Source organism: Fistularia commersonii, chromosome 8 (assembly GCF_037954325.1).
Source record: "Fistularia commersonii isolate RoL2024-O1a breed Wild chromosome 8, RoL_Fcom_v1.0, whole genome shotgun sequence".
Lineage (NCBI taxonomy): Eukaryota > Metazoa > Chordata > Actinopteri > Syngnathiformes > Fistulariidae > Fistularia > Fistularia commersonii.
The window spans coordinates 11,291,492-11,308,366 of NC_141291.1; the positions used below are offsets into that span (position 1 = coordinate 11,291,492).

At 40.7% G+C, this 16,875-nt stretch overlaps 1 protein-coding gene across 3 annotated transcripts; it reads left to right on the forward strand.

Moving 5' to 3' along the window:
- Window positions 1–1,282: 1,282 nt before the first annotated feature.
- Window positions 1,283–16,872, forward strand: plcd1a (phospholipase C, delta 1a). Of its 3 annotated transcripts, none has more exons than XM_086151130.1 (15): window positions 1,283–1,464; window positions 5,069–5,227; window positions 10,671–10,899; window positions 11,011–11,140; window positions 11,242–11,470; window positions 11,553–11,754; window positions 11,832–11,976; window positions 12,067–12,219; window positions 13,121–13,267; window positions 14,280–14,436; window positions 14,535–14,651; window positions 14,745–14,923; window positions 15,180–15,315; window positions 15,431–15,580; window positions 16,036–16,872. In XM_086151130.1, the coding sequence occupies exons 1-15, from the start codon at window positions 1,434–1,436 to the stop codon at window positions 16,128–16,130; spliced, it is 2,259 nt and encodes a 752-aa protein (XP_086007256.1). In that variant the 5' UTR covers window positions 1,283–1,433; the 3' UTR covers window positions 16,131–16,872. The 3 variants fall into 3 exon arrangements, with proteins under 3 accessions (XP_086007256.1, XP_086007255.1, XP_086007258.1); XM_086151129.1 differs by lacking the exon at window positions 1,283–1,464 and adding an exon at window positions 2,309–2,463; XM_086151132.1 differs by lacking the exon at window positions 1,283–1,464 and adding an exon at window positions 2,686–2,728.
- Window positions 16,873–16,875: the final 3 nt, after the last annotated feature.

Consider the following 16,875-nt stretch of genomic DNA (forward strand, 5'->3'; position numbering starts at 1 on the left):
CATTTTTCCAGGAGTATCAGTTCAAATCCTGGTCAAAACATATGGATAAAGCCTTTGCAAAGGGACTGACATGAGAAACAGTAAATGCTGCTTAAATAATAGAATAAAAGATATTACAGAACAACAGAGGGAGGTTTGTAACATTCAAACTGCACATTTCGTGAGGTCAGAATTGAGCTTATCTGAGCCTTTTCAGGCTGCAACCTCCTTCGGAGAGGGAGGATGAAGCAATAGTCATAACAGTGACTCTCACAACCTCCTCCTCCTTCTTGGGTTGCGGAATCCAAACTGATGAGGTCCTGTCAGACGCAGGGCCGAGAAAAAATGCTGGGTAGTGACATGTATGCAAAGCCTTTTCAATACACCATAGAAGCTTAAGCCAAAAAGCAACTCGATAGTAAAGATTGTAATGAATACATTGTCAGGTTAAGTAGGACTAATTTTGGCAGTCTTTTAAAGAGGGTCAAAATTGCAGTATGTGAGGATGTGCTAACCCCTTCATGTTGCACTTAAAATCGAAACTGATGGGGGACAGAACGGACTTTGTGAAGGTAACATTGCAGTAGTTTCGGAGCCAGAGCTTTCTTTCCCACCGGGTTCTGTCCAACGAGAGAGTTCACAGAACAGAATGGACCGGTTGACACTGATAATAAAGAGGCACAAAGAGGGATTTGTCTCAGTCCACATTTACTACAGTCCACTGATTCATTTACAGAAGCTTATGTGTCCCGCGCACGACACAGTTTACTTAATATTAACTAAAAATTGAAATTATAAACGCATGAAATAAGTTTTCTTTGATTTGATGAAACAGCCATCAGGCGTATGGTGCTTTGAAAGCCTGCTTTGGGTCTGTTTTGCCAGAATCATTGTTCCCAAGAAATTTGACGAAACCTCACATAATGTATTCACTGACACTTTGAATGAATATGTTTCTATATTAAAAAAAGCTGTTCTCTCAATACTTTATATGAAAATAAAGCGTGTGTGCAACAGTTGACGATCGAAGGGCAGATCTGCACAAGATATGGCAACAACATAAACAGTTAAAACATAGGCTTTTTGAAATAAATCACTTCTTTCCGTTCAAAAAACTCAAATCAAAACAAATCGTGTCCAGATTTACTCTGAGTGTCATCGCGGTGTTTGTTCGAGGCGGAATTCCATCCCAAAGTGTTTGGATTGTGTGGACTGAATGGCACTGTGAACAGCAAACACACACACACTCACACACACACTCACACACTTGTCAAACCGGTGTTGCAGTGGGTGTGGACAGCGGAGCGGGATGGGCCGGCGGCGGGGCTCGGTTCAGTCCAAGGCTCGGTGCCGATACGGGAGGCGCAGAGACGGTGCACGGTTGTCCCACAGTGGACTCTCCTCTGGAGGGGGGAAAGGGCGTTTTTGGTGATTTATCCCGGCCAGGAGACAGAATGGAGGCCAATGGCACGGCGGGGAGACACGGTGAGTTGACGGTGACGCACAGATTCAAATCAGCCTGTAAAGTCAAATATATGTATTGTGCTAAAAGCCGTTACCTTGTGTTTGTCTTCGAGAATGAAAACGAGCGAAATAGTACTTTTAACAAAGTTGAAGTGTTGGATTATTCAACTACAATCGAGTTTTGACGTGCGTTCAAGTCAATTTAATTGGACTTTTTTTTTAAACGACTCACTATCCTCTAATATTGTCCATAAACAAAACGTCAACGTCAATGTCTATTTTTAGTGTTTTCAATGAGAATCCACGTGAATTTTCCCACCTTAAAGTATAATCTAAGCTCACCGGGAGGTGGCGCTGTTACACTATACGGTTTAAAAGGCATTTAACCATTTTAATGTGGTTTTAAAAATAGGAGTGTGAGTTGGGAAAACCGGTTGCGTCTTGGGAGGGGAGGGAAAAAATCTAATTCCACTGTTGCAACTCGCTCAGCACTTTTTTTTCTACCGTGAATGTGTGTGTGTGTGTGTGTGTGTGTGTGTGTGTGTGTGTGTGTGTGTGTGTGTGTGTGTGTGTGTGTGTGTGTGCGTAGACATGCGTTATAAATGGAAGTTCAAGTGCGTCTGTTGAAAAAAAACGCGCTGTAAGAGCATTGTAAACATTACTAAAACATTGAAATATACTGATGTAGACACCGGTTATGCTGACAAAAATAAACATGCAAGTTTGTTAAACGTTCAAAGCATGAGTCTCAGCGGCTCAGAAGTGTATGACAGTGTAATAGACCGTCAGGACCCGCCCCTACAGTGAAAACTCCTCAGTGCCGGGTTTTATTTTTTTCTCTGTGTGGAAAAAAAGGCAGAGTGGATATATTTCTTATTTTTTCCAAGTGAAGGATAAAGGTAAGAAACCCTTGGTTCACAATGTCGTGTTTCCACAAACGTCCAAAAAGGACAAAATCCGAAGAGCTGGCTTTCAGGGAACACATGAAAAAGGTCGCCCAGGAGAACGGAAAACGCATAGGTAAGTCCTGAAAGGTGCGTTATTCCCCCCTCCCAGCAGACAAACATCCATTATTTACAAAGTTGGTCCTTTAGGGGATGGGGGTGTGGTTCAGATATTGTCCCCAGAAACTACAAATGTTGAACTTTGCTGAGAAAACAGTTTTGTCCAGTTTGCTTAGTTTTGTTTTCCCTTTGATGCAGTTTTGGAGGCGTGCAGAGCCTCTCTCACTGCCTGGAGCTGTGCATTCCTTCAGCCATGTTGACGACTCAGAGGGAGGGGGTCGGTGTGTATGTGCGTGGGGTGCACCTTGTATATTGTGTCTTTTTTCCATCATATATCTGTCATGTCACGGACACTGTGATTTCAAAGCGGGACAGTTATTGACACACAAATTACTCAAACACAAAATCTCAAGATCCCCGTAGAAACTGGTTCAGACAGCAGGAAAATTCAATGCTCCATCCAAGGATTGAATGTAGGCAACAATGGTGTGTGTGTGTGTGTGTTTGTGTGGGTGTGTGTTTGTGTTTGGTCAGCGCCTTCATGTAAGATATATAAAGTGGAGAACTTGTCAGTTTAGAAATACATGTCATGTGGTCTATGAGACTTGGTGAAAACTGCCTCCTGCTCCAAATCAGAGTGTAGAGAGAGAGAGAGATTATGCAACACATCCTGGAAAAAAGCCCATTTGGAAAATTCAACTCATAATGGATATCAAAAAGTCTGATTCAGAATGGGTTTGTGAGGAATATAATTGCAAACCGGTCCAACATTTGTTATGTTACAATCCTCTGTGTGTGTGTGTATGTTTAATCTTGCACTCCACAGTACTAATAATTTCCATGTCCTTTATCCTGCTCAAAAATGTTTTATATATTGTAATTTTGTCAATGTGTGCAATCAAGCTTTCGCTTCTTCTTTTTTTAAAATATTGCTAAGCCAAAGGGGTCAAAGGGCTTAGGGTGTGCTGCACTTAGAACAGATAGTAAAGATTTTACAGATAGCGTGGTTTTTGGACAGTGTATATACAGCTGAATGAACCTTCCCTTGACAGTGTTGCATGAAAACAAACATTTCTCTCTGCCCACAATGAAGTTATGCCTCGGAGGCTTCACGCACAGATAGTCTACCTCTCAATTACTCTTTGTTTCAGCTTGCCTCTCAGGGCGTTGTCGGTATAACGCAGATGTTAGATGTTAGATTTTTTTAGGCCTCCTGTAAGCAATCTGGGTAAAAAAGCAAAGCTCATCTGATTCTAATAATTGTATCTTATAAGTATGAATCATGTGTCTGAGAGGGGGAAGTCCAAAATTTGAAAGGCATAGTGGCTTCTCTGTTGAGATGTTGAAAGGGAGGGAGCGTGATGCACACTTTTAAAAGGAAAAGTGGATTACATGAATAAAAGGAGGCGACAGGTTACTACTGCACATCGTGACCGAGAGACTTGAGCTCCTTGCGGTGGCTGTGAGGTGGTCAGGTTCCCTCGTGCAGTCTCTTCCTATAAACATCCCCAACGAGATGATGGTATGATTCGGGAAAAAATGTGTGTAATGTCAGGGCTCTGCCCACGGGCCAGACACAGTCTGAGCTGCTGGTGTAGTCGAGGTGAACGTCGCTATCCTCAGATACCCTTTGCTCCCCAGAGGAACAAGTGGTGATAGTGTCTGTATATTTACATTTAATGGCATATTTGAAGTTTTTCTCCTCCAAAGAAGAAAGTTAAAAGCCCCTGACCTCTACATTCACTGACAAAATACTCACATTAGGTCATCAGCTTAAACAGAAGAAAAAAATAAACTTTGTCCTGCCAACATGAGTTTATTGTGGTTTCACAACATTGCACGTGCACTATGAATCAGCAGATGTCACACACCCTTTTCAACGCTATCTGAACCAGCCAGGTTCTCCAGAGAGATAAGAGACCTTCTTCTACATCGTTCTCCAGAACCAGTGGGCAGAAACACAGGTGTATCATTTTGCAACTGATAGCACAGCAACAGCCCTTGTAACAGCTGACTTGTCAGACTAAAGTTCGAACTACAAGCTGACTCTCAGACTCTTATTCTCATCTAATGCTCTGGGAGGGGTTGGATGAGCTGAGGTTATCTTTGAATTTACGAGAACTGTAAAAGTATCAGTATGTGTCGTGACACACAATTCCAAGTCATCTGTGATGTGCTTAAGATGTCCAGTGGTACTGTTGAAAAATTATTCTGTCACGGTTTTGTGCACTCAGCTGCTCTCTTGAGCTTGAGATGCGAGAATTCAAATCCGACTGAACATTAGAACTCCATACAACATACAATAACATACAAAAAAGGCTTGTGTGCTGCTACCTTCAGTTGCTAATATTTACAAGGTACAGAAGCTCAAGTGACATCAAACTTCCAAACCACTTGCTTTTGTAAAATGGTATTTTATCCTGTGATGATGGTTCCTAATGGCGCCAAGCCAACTCAAAACGAGAACTGATATTCATTGGAAAAAATAAAAAAATCCAAGCCACGTTTTTGAATTAATCACAAAAGTTATTGTCAAACCTCCATGGACACGGCCACTTCAGATATAATTTGTCAGCTAACTTTGCTTATTTTAACTCCAACTTCTTTCTGCTAATGCAAAGGTTTGGAGGGCGATGCAGACCTCCAGTTCCTGCTCATCGGTGGGGTGCTGGTCAAGGTCCGCTCAAGCTCTTGGAAGAAGAACCGCTATTACAAATTGCAGGAAGACTGCAAGACCATGTGGCATGAATCCCACAAGAAGTTCAAGAGAGACCAGACCTGTGAGTGTCGACACCGTCTGTGCTTTCGTTCCTTTTTTTTTTTTTTCTTTTTTTTCATTTTACAAGGATATCAGCAATGCCGACAAGTGTCACGGGCCTGTTCTCCACAGGGTTTCTCCGACCTTTCAATTCATCCTCCTCTATTCCACTACTCGCAGCTGTCCTTTTCAAGACCCTTTAATAGCTTGCTGTATACTATCTTACTCATAAAGAAAAGGTAACTTGCTCTCTAATCAGACAGGAAAATTGTTGTGCCTTTCCTGGCTGTTTTGCCGTCGGTCAAAGACAGATTGTGTTCTTTTGCTGTATGCCTCATTGATTCAGTGTCAGAGTGCGAGTGTCCTTCTCTCCAGGGCTGCAAGCTGCAGCTGCTACCGGGACTGATAAACTCTGTCCTATAACAATAATAATAATAATTATTATTTCTCAATCCCCATGGGGAAATTCATTCTCTGCAAGTAACCCATCATGGATGAAACATGAGCAGTAGGTTGCTGTCCACCAGCGCCAGGCAGTTAGTGTCTTGCTCAACACCATTTTGACACACTAGGAGGCGCCGGGAACTGAACTGGGAATATTTGATTCTAAAGAGGATTGCTCTACCTCCTGCACCATGTCCCCACCTGAGTTTCCCTCTCTTACAAACAGTGAAAAAAAGGGCAGTGGGCCATGCTAGATATTCCCAATATTGGCATTTCTAGTGCCCACAGTTTGTGTTTGAGCATATATGAATGTAGAGGGAGGAGAAAAGGACATGAAAGTGGTCAAAGGTATGCATTCCTTTACATAAATGTGTTGAATTTCTCTAAAGAGGAACAACCAAAATTTTCTTTTTTTCATTTTCTGCTTGGGTTTATTTTTGAAGGTTTCTTTTTTTAAATTGAGTGTAATGTCGTTCTTATATTGTCCAAAAGTCCCAATACTGCTACAGCTGCTCACACATCAGCTCTTTTTGGAAACCATAGACACTTATATAATCGATGAATGTCTGCAGAACATTATCACTTTTTCCGTAAGTTAAATAAAGAAATCCAGAATCCAGAAGCGAGCAGTGATGATACATCTTATTAACAAAAAAGGTGGAAAACGGAAGGTGAAGGTGATACTGAATGAGATTATAAAGACCAATCAAAATATAACTTGTAATGGCTTGCTAATTTACTGAAATAATTATTTTATCCATAATATGAAGTTTACCATCAATTAATTTTTTAGTTTCAAGCCTGCTAGTCTTTTCATGCTTAAGTTTTTTTTCCAGTGAAAGGGATTTTTTTTTTGATACATCCATTTAGTAACATGACCAAAACACATGCAGCCACATATACATCCACTGTCTTGGTAGTTGTGATAAAAGTGCAACTACTGTGTTTGACTGTAAGGTGAAACACTAATGGCAGCATTTCACTTTGGATGATTATAATGCATCTTGTTGTAGCAAATGCATGTTGTATTAGTAGCAAACAAAAAAGCTGAAAATTGACATGAAATTCAAGTTTTCGCTCACAAACTTTTGAAATGACCCCATTGGCTGGTAAAGATTGTGTTTTGCAAACTGAAATGCAGACTCTGTCAGGCTTAGCACAATAATCCCTTTCATCAGACATCATCTGGTATTCAAGCAATGTCTGCTTGATTCAAATGATGTGACAGAAGAATTGTGGGCTTCATCTCTTCAGATGGAGTCTCTGGTTCATAGAGACTGGTTCATATTCATCTCCCTAAACTCCTCCACAGTGGAGTGTTGGGATAACTTGTATGCACAGATTGAACAAACACTCTCCTTCTGCTGAGCGCTTCTGAGGTATTTTGTTCATGCAGCGGTCAGCTGAGTGAATAGCACCTGGCCTTGAGTAAGTTTCACCCCCCCCTCTCCCCCATTGCTTCATTTTACCCTCAAGTTGCGTGACCTTTAGCTTTTTTTATATTTCGATCCTCCCAAGAACAATGGTTGTTCTTCAGTGAGATGGATATTGTAAAGTCTTAATGGTCGTAGCTGCACAACCACAACACGAGCTGCCCCTATGGCCTCCAAAGCTAATAGTCTTTAGTGTTTTGTTGAAAGGGCAGTTGTTGACATTTAGTGTGATTACATCATGCTTGGTCATGGATGCTCTTCCGTGCACTAAGCTGCTCAACAATAGAGTTCAGCCTGAGCAAATGGAAAAGTGAAGCATGCAGAGAGTCCTCCACTACATGACTGAGAAGGCATCTGTCACAAATGTGGATCATGAGTTTATGAGTACATGTGCTTCATTCAGATGTGCAAGGCGATGAAATGGGAGCAGACTTCATCAAACTGTTTTATAGCTATCAAATTTTCATGGAATGCGTTTGATGACTAGAGCATCTGAATGTTGTACAAACAGGAACAAAATGTCTGAGAGCATCTCTTCACCAGTCTCAAAGGGCTCTTTTGGGTAAATTGCTCCGTTTAAGGAATGCACTAATTGGTAAATAAGATTTTGGATCATCCTGGTGTCATTATGCAATATGTTTGAAAACTACATATTTTGATCCCTGTGGGACGGAAGGCAAATTCCCTATTTATTATTTGACTGGGTGTGGCAGGAAAAAAACAAGTGAGCAGAAGGAGTAGGAACCCAAATAAGAGACACTTTTATTCTGTCATGGGATTGTGACACAGAGGGATTTTTGTTGGAGCTTTATGGGACACTCCTGCACATTTGCACATTACATGTTTCTTAATAAATTCTGTTATTTTCTGTTATTTTCTATTCATATTCACACACACACACACACACACACATACACACACACACACACAAACACACACACACACACACACACACATACACACACACACACATATATATATAAATGCAAAATCAGTGGTGTTGTTGTTGTTCCCCACAAACCATAATTTCAGGAATTCATACTAGACATTTATCAATACTAATTATGAAAAAAAAGAGAAGATATGCTAGTAAACAAATTATTTATGCTTCGCAATCAGACTGATTTACACCACAGCAACATCATAGCCCCTGAAATACTGACTGGAAATTTTGAGCTATTTCCATCCTCAGGCTAGAAAATGAACTTTGCGTGATCTCGTGACACGGATGCCGTCCTAAATAACTTGACTTGGGTAGACTGAAGGGAAAATTTCATTGTTAGTAACAAACAGGGGGAGGCGTCACCAAAAACTACAGTGGAGAAGCTGTTGTTCTGTGGATGTTTTTGGTAGATATCCCTATTTTATTTTTAGTATGATCTAGTAGATCATATATGATTTTTTTGTATAATTATAATGATAATTATAGTTATAATTATCATTATGATAATAATAATAATAATAATAATTTTTATTAGTGTTGCGCTTAACAGTTCCTGTAAATGCATAATTGTTGTAATATTATATGTGCATCATATGATGTCACTATGGCATCATCTGCAATGCTCAAAAGGGTGGTTTCCACTGGAATATTTTTGTATTATTAGGAATATTGTAAAAGGTAAAAGTAATTCAATTCAGATGAAACATTACATACATTTGAATATCAATGCAATTTGAACCTCTGCAATAGAGTAACTCACTAAAAAGAGTCCTCTGAAATTCCCATTATACTGCAGCAACTATGGAAGCCTTGCCAGCCTTCTGTTGGAAATTGGAATATTAGGAAGCTCAATATTGGATGCAGAAGCACGGTGGTGCCGATTCTCGGTTTGAATCCTGAATCCGACTGGGGTGTGCTGACGTACTTTTAGTTTGGATCAAGTCAACTGAATGTTTAGGTTTGAGGTAGTAGAGTTTTCAAAAAATCTGCACACCAAAAAATGCTCCAGAAAGAAAACTTGATCTATTTTATATATAACATGAAACACCGATTCTCACATGCATGCTCGATGTTTTGAGCAAAAAATAGGCTCTTCCTCAGATGCTTACTGGAAAAACTGTATGTGTTAGCAAATATATTATTGTGGTGCCATTTTTAAAGCGAAGAGAAGGATCATGGAATTGATTCCCTCCTCCCTTTTTCACACCTCTTATTGGATATATGATGTCCTTTTAACATTTTAACAGCATACACTATAAAATATAAAAAAACATCTACATGGGGGATCAGACCAACAGAGCAAATAATATAGACAGAAAGAACATATGTTGTGGACAAACACAGATAATGTAACAGGCAGTGCGGTTATCTCAACATTTTGCTGAGGTCAAGTTCTAGCATGTCAGTGTCTGTTGTTTTGGAAGGCAGAAGGGAACTCCGACACAGAGCTTTCCTGTTGATAAAGCGGCGTCATCTGGGGGAGTTGTGTGTTAAGTGTGTCAAAAAGATCTTTAAACACTGCTATCTTATCGAATGAGAAACATTCACCTCAAGGAAAGTTTCTTTGACTTCCAAGAACTTCACTATTTGGCCTTTTTTCTAATTTGTCCTTTTATGAGAAAATAGCTGTCATCAGCAGAACCAAGAATGCCTGGAGTATCTTGAAGCCAAGGCTGTAAGGAATATTAAAATGAAAGAACTTAGAAGTAGCTTTGACAGTTGCTGAGGGGAGATGCATGTGTTACTTCTCTCTTCATATTTAGATTGTAGAATTTCTGGAAGCCTTCATTTTACATAATGTGAGTCACTGCTTGGAGCTGTTGGCATTAAACAGACTTTCCTTTTTTTTTTAAGTCACCCACTGGGGCCGTTTGTAACTGGCTCTCTGCTGACTCAATGAAGCGCCAAGTGGCCAAGCAAGGGACTTACTGTATATAGCAGGGGTGTCAAACTCGAGGGGCGAGGGCCGAATCAGGGCAACAAACAAGTTTAATTGGGCTTGCAAAGCTAAAAGATACGAGGTTTCAGGGGTGAATTGAACTATAGGTATATTAACAAAGGTTAATATGTCATGATTTCACACGTCCGACCCACATGAGAATATATTTTCCTCCATGTGGCCCCTGAGCTCCAATGAGTTTGACACCTGTGGTATATAGGGTTTTAGCTTCTGTGTATAGTTGACTGCGTTCAAACACCAAACACATAATAAATAGGAACACCAAAAACCTGGTGGAGAGAGCCTGGTGGAAACCCATGCAGACACGGGAAGACTTTAAAAGTAATAATTCAAAAGTAACCTTAAAGATAAACCATTGCAAATTAAAAAAACAAAGAAAAAACATAAAACTTTTACCTTGAAAAATAGAGGGAAAAGATTAAAGAGGCCTGTCCCCCCCAAAAAATGATTTGAATGATACTTTAAAGTGATACTTAAAAAATGCTTGACAAGAAATTTAGCAACAAATGAAATGTATGCATTCTTATTTCCGCAGGTAAAGTAGAAAGTCAAATTATTTGATTGTGATTTCTCAGGGTGTTATCACAGGGCTGTTCCTACTTTTCAAGAGCTTGCATCTGCTAATGCACTCCACTGCCAAACATACCGGTGACCTCACACCATGACCTCCTCTCTCTCCAAACAGTCTCCATCGATGACATCGATTCTGTGCGCAAGGGCCGACAGTCCGAGGGTCTCAACAAGCACACGGAACCCAGCGACGATGAGCGGTGCTTTACCATCGTCTTCAAGGGCCGCAAGAAGGCCCTTGACCTGATGGCGGACAATGAGGAGGAGGCCAAACGGTGGGTTGAAGGCCTGGAGAAGGTCATCAGCAACATGCGCAACCTCAACTCCCAGCAGAAGCGTGAACAGTATCCTTGACGATTGCTTCACATGCGCGCTCTTCGAAAGTGTCTGTGGCCGTTTCAGCTCCAAATTCGGGTGTTACTTGTTGTCGTTGTAACCTTACATCGATATGCCAGCTGGATCATCAGCTGCATGAGGAAGGCCGACAAGAACGAGGACAACAAGATGACACTGAAGGAACTGAAGCACTTCCTGCGGCAGATTAACATTGAGGTGGACGACACATATGCTGAAGACCTCTTCAAGGTAGGTAGAAGACCTCCCCTCCTTGCTCTTTTTCCTTCATATTGGTTTCTCGTATGCCCGAATTACATTCTGAAAACAATCACGTGTGCCATGTTAAACAGAAATGTGACGAGTCCAACTCGGGTTCCTTGGAAGGCTCCGAGATCAAGCACTTTTACGATCTGCTCACCCAAAGAGAAGAGATAAACGTGATCTATGGGAAATACGCCGAGGCAGACGGTCACATGAGTGCCCGGGACCTCATGAACTTCCTGCTGAATGAGCAGAGGGAGCAGGTGACCATTGAGGACGTTCACAAATTGATCGAAAAATATGAGGTCGATGCAACAGGTAGGTTTCATAACGGGAAAAAGATCCGTCTAAATTTGTAACATATACGTCATGTCTGTTGGTCTTCATATCGTTCCCTCAGCAAAGCAGAAGAAACTAATGAGCAAAGATGGCTTCCTGATGTATCTCAACCACGAAGACGGCTCCATCCTCAATCCGGGCCATAAGGATGTGTACCAGGATATGAGGCAGCCCCTCAACAATTACTTTATTTCCTCCTCACACAACACGTACCTGATGGAGGATCAGCTAAAAGGACCCAGTAGCACAGAGGCCTACATAAGGTAGCTTTCTTTAGGGTAGGGAACACACTCAGCGAGGCTTTCAAACTGCAGACTGTAAGGACGTCCTTTTTCCACAGAGCGCTGATGAAGAGCTGCCGATGCGTGGAGCTGGACTGCTGGGACGGCGCGAATGGCGAGCCTGTTATTTACCATGGTTACACGCTGACTTCAAAAGTTCTCTTCAGAGACGTTATCAAAGTCATTAAAGACTATGCCTTCAAGGTATGGGCAATGACCCCTTTCGGGACAGCGGCTGTATCAAATTCCTGCAGGAATGTGATCATATTGTGTCCTTTTGTTGTGTTTCTTCAGACGTCTGACTACCCGGTGATATTGTCACTGGAGAACCACTGCAGTATCGACCAGCAAAAGCTCATGGCCCATTACTTGATCTCCATCCTTGGCGAGGCTCTGGTCACAAAGCCTCTCGGTACCACCATGCCCACCACCTTCCCGTCACCTGAGGTTTTTGGCTTTTATACGTAAACCTATGAGAGAAACACATAACATAATATTCTCCGCTCTGCTCGACAAGTGCCCTCTCGAGTAAACACAGTGAGGAAAACCACACCTAAACTGTCCACCTCCTGAATCAATGAAACTCTGCCAGATATTTTCATTTTCCTGTTTACTTGTTTAACTGTGTAATTTGTCTAGGAGAGGAAGCTCTTGAGATTGTAGCAAAATTTATTGTAATTATAAGAGCGTGCTTTAAAACCCCCCAAAGCGCAATCCTAACTGCGACAGTGTGAAGCCTCGCTTACTCTCCGCATGTTAATAGTGTTTGTGAATTTGAAAATAAAAAAAAGCACCCAAAAGACCTCCTCTGTTCTGATTTCAGTGTCAGAGCTGAAGAGGATTTTTTTTCAAGACTGATGTGATCCAAACAGAGGCTGTTAATTGTTTTTTAAATTTTAAAAACTCCACAATGCCAAATGATGATAATGTACTCATACACTTCGTCCCTTCCATCTGGAAGAGAAGAGGATTCTGATTATTTATAAAAAGAAATTACTGTCATTTTGGTATTTAGTGTCTATAATACTCACCTTATTTTTCTTGATTTGTCTTTTTTTTCTTTAATGCATCTCAATTCAATTTAATCATCTTAAATACTTGTTTTGTTGACCTTCTCGAGCCCTTTAGCGGTCTTGAATGTCGTTCCCATAGGACTCATGACTGTGACTTCTGTATTCTTACTTCTGTTATGCAACATTTGCCCTGCTGTGATTGGCTGTTGAGAGGGAGTAACATGACAGTCATCGCTGACAAATGTGCTGCAAAATCGATGAGCTGTTAGCTTGTGTCTGAAGTTGGATGCCGGTTTATCATTTGCAGTGTTTCCTGATGTGTTGCATGTTGACAGGAGCTGAGAGGGAAGTTCCTCATCAAGGGAAAACGCCTGAACAAACTCGATTCCGCCTTCACCAACAACAGCACGATAGAGGAAGACACCGTGTCTGAGGAAGATGAGGCTGCAGAGCAGGAAAACGGACAGAAGGCAAAAGCCAAGGTATGTCAAGTCGAGCCAAACAATGACATCAGTTGCTGTAAGATAAGAGACAATAGTGATTATTTATTAGATTTGATTTGTTTTTTCTTGCATTGAAAAACAGTTTCACTTTCACCAAGGGGTCATGTGCTCCGTTGCAGGTGCATGCACCTCAATAAACCTATGTACTATATGCAAACAGCTGATCAGTTAACAAGTTTATTTTTCAAGGCACTGTGTGATGGAAAATGTGCTATTATTGTCCATTTAAAAAAAAATATCCAGCCCAGTTATAGATTGATAGAGAGACGACTATAATAATCACCATGGGGAATTTTAAATTGTCGTAGCTGCCAGGTACATCAAAATACAATAAAGTTAAAAAAATAATTTAAAAAAAATGATAAAAAGAAATGCTATACGAAAAAATTAAATACAAAAAAGGTAATGTAGAAACACCAATTTCAGTGGACCACATTCACAGTTTGGTGGCTGTGCCTTAAATCAGGTGCATAGGTGTTATATAAGGTGCTAACAGTTTTATGCTTCTTCTTCTTCTTTTCCTTTCGGCTTTTCCCTTCAGGGGTCGCCACAGCGAATCAACCCTTTGCATCTAACCCTATTCTCTGTATCCTCCTCTCTCACACCAACTACTTTCATATCCTCTCTCATTACGTCCATAAATCTTCTCTTTGGTCTTTCTTGAGAATTCCTGCCTGTCAGCTCCAATTCCAGCATCCGTCTACCAATACGTTCACTATCCCTCCTCTGTACATGACTGAACCATCTCAATCTGGCTTCTCTAACCTGCTCTTCAAAACATCTAACATGTGCTGTTCCTCTGATAGACACAAGCTTTAATTTTAAGCTTAAATTGAGATAAAACGAACGTAAAATGGTCAATGAATATAAACACATTTTTTTATCAGAAAAACACATTTGTAATTCACGTTTTGGTATCGAGATGGGTTTAGATACGGTAATCCTTTTTGAGCAACGGACAGGTACACTAATAAAGTAACCTTCCTCTCAGAAATCGAAGATCAAACTCGCCAAAGAGCTGTCAGACATTGTCATCTACTGCAAGAGTGTCCACTTTAATGGATTTGAACATGCCAAGGACAACCTGGCCTTCTACGAGATGTCCTCTTTCAAGGAGAGCAAAGCCTTCAACTTGGCAGAGACCTCGGGTAAATACCTCGACGCAACATGACTCCTCAGTGCAATGTTGGACAGAGTGAAAAGTGGCTTAATGCAGATTTTAATGGTGTCAATGGCATTCTTCCAGCTACCGCCTTTGTCCATCACAACATGGACAAGCTGAGTAGAATCTACCCAGCCGGGTCCCGTACTGACTCCTCCAACTACAGCCCCGTGCCGATGTGGAACGCTGGCTGCCAAATAGGTACATTGTTATTTGGTATCTCCAGAAATCATAATTGTTTGCTGAGTTGTCTAAGTAACTCTCTTGTCTCAACCTTCTTTTCCTGAATGCCAGTGGCGCTGAACTTTCAGACTCCCTCCAAGGAAATGCACCTAAACCAGGGACGCTTTTTGCCAAACGGAATGTCCGGCTACATCTTGAAGCCCGAATTTCACAGGAGCTTGTCCTCTCAGTTTGATCCCAACTCACTGTCCAAAGGGCCTTGGCTAAAGAAGAAGAGTTTTCATGTCATGGTGAGGCTGTAGGTCTTGAGTGTACACTCCAGAATACAATTTGATTTAAACCTGGATTTTTTTATCCTTGTTACTGTCTTCATCCTTTTAATTGCCTCTTCAGTTCATATTTATATTCATATTTATTGTTATTGTTGCGCTGCTGTGATACACTAATTTTCGCGATGGAATCAATGAATTATCTTATTTTATCTTAAAGTGGTTCATATTATTTCCATTTAAAAGATAATTTCATCACTTTACATTATCCTTATAGGTGATCTCAGCTCAGCAGCTACCAAAGCTTAACAAGGACAAACAGAAATCCATTGTGGACCCTCTAGTCCGGGTGGAGATCTATGGCGTGCCAGCAGATGTTGCCACCAAAGAGACGCACTACATTGACAACAACGGTGAGCAGACCAAACTCATGCACCATACAAGTGGTTTACCGCCTTTGAAAAATACAGAAAAATATGAAAACTATCAGCAGGTGGTCACCATTAAAACCAAGGATGTATCTTGCAGGATTCAACCCTATGTGGAATGAAAGCTTCCAGTACACCATCCATGTCCCGGACTTGGCTATGGTCCGTTTCGTGGTGGAGGATTACGACGCCACATCCCAGAACGATCTCATCGGCCAATACTGTCTTCCGCTCACCAGCGTGCAGAATGGTGAGCACTGAGCGAATATACAGGACTGTCTAAGAAAATTAGAATATTGTGATACAGTTCATTATCTTCTGTAATGCAATTAAAAAAAAGCAAAAATTACTTTTTCATGATATTCTAATATTTTTAGATAGGATTTTTGAGTTTTCTGAAGATGTTAGCCATAATCAGCAATATTAAAATAATAAAAGGCTTGCAATATTTCAGTTGATTTGTAATGAATCCAGAATGAATGACATTTTTGTTTTTGTAATTGCATTACAGAGGATAAAGAACTTTATCAGAATATTCTAATTTTCTGAGACAGCCCTGTAGGATATACAAATGGTTTTGTGCAAAAAGATTTTTGATGTGGTAGTAATATTCACACCCAACTTTGGCTCTCTATTAAATACGTTACCACTCCATGCATTAAGTGACAGACACACAAAAGTGAAAGTTACTTTTTTTTTCTACAGGATATCGCCATGTTCCACTGCTCACCAAGCGAGGGGACGTCATTAGCTCGGCTGGGCTGTTCGTACACCTCATGCTTCTGGACGCCCACCAATAGATCCATCAATGTAGTATGTCAGATTTATAAAAAAATGAAATATTTTAACTCCTTGTAAAGATAATCAAATTGTTTTTCTCACTGTTGTTTCCGCCACATTCTGACTGTGTAATAATTTTAGCTTTTTAATTAGGCACACACTGTGTGTGGCTTAGAGCTCACGTAGAGAGAGAGAGAGAGAGAGAGAGAGAGAGAAGTCTGAGTGAACAAACCGTGACACAAGAAGGTATACATAAAGATGTTGTTATACTGGATCCGTTGTCTTGTGAGGGTGTGCAGATGTTGGCGGTAATCTTTTCTGACCAGTATTTTAAATATTGGGTTGGGCTTTCTACTTTTATACGACAAGCATCTTAAAACTTTTCTAACAAGGACCACGCGATGTACTTACATTTCATATATTGTTTCTCAGCGTAGTAACGTTATAAAGCCATGAGGTAAACATGTTGTCCGACGAGAAACCCTGCAGTTTTGTGTTTGACTGCAGAGACAATAGCTGCAGATATCCAAGGCGATTTTTTTATTCATCAGGCAGACTTAAACTCTACATGTTTTCTTTTTACATCTGAAATAAATACAACACTATGCATTTTTACTGTCTATATGTTAAATACTTTATTCACTGTATTTAATGTTTGACAGAAACTTATTCTAACACTGACCCGCCGCAGTTTTTCTTTGACAATCCACCAATGGTTGACTCCATTTGCACTATATCTCAAATAAAACCGGTGTTCTCTAATAA

Coding starts and splice junctions, on each gene's coding strand:
- plcd1a (XM_086151129.1), top strand. CDS start 2,364: ATGTCGTGTTTCCACAAACGTCCAAAAAGGACAAAATCCGAAGAGCTG. Junction 11,141..11,241: donor ATGCTGAAGACCTCTTCAAG/GTAGGTAGAAGA, acceptor CATGTTAAACAG/AAATGTGACGAGTCCAACTC. Junction 11,755..11,831: donor AGCACAGAGGCCTACATAAG/GTAGCTTTCTTT, acceptor CTTTTTCCACAG/AGCGCTGATGAAGAGCTGCC.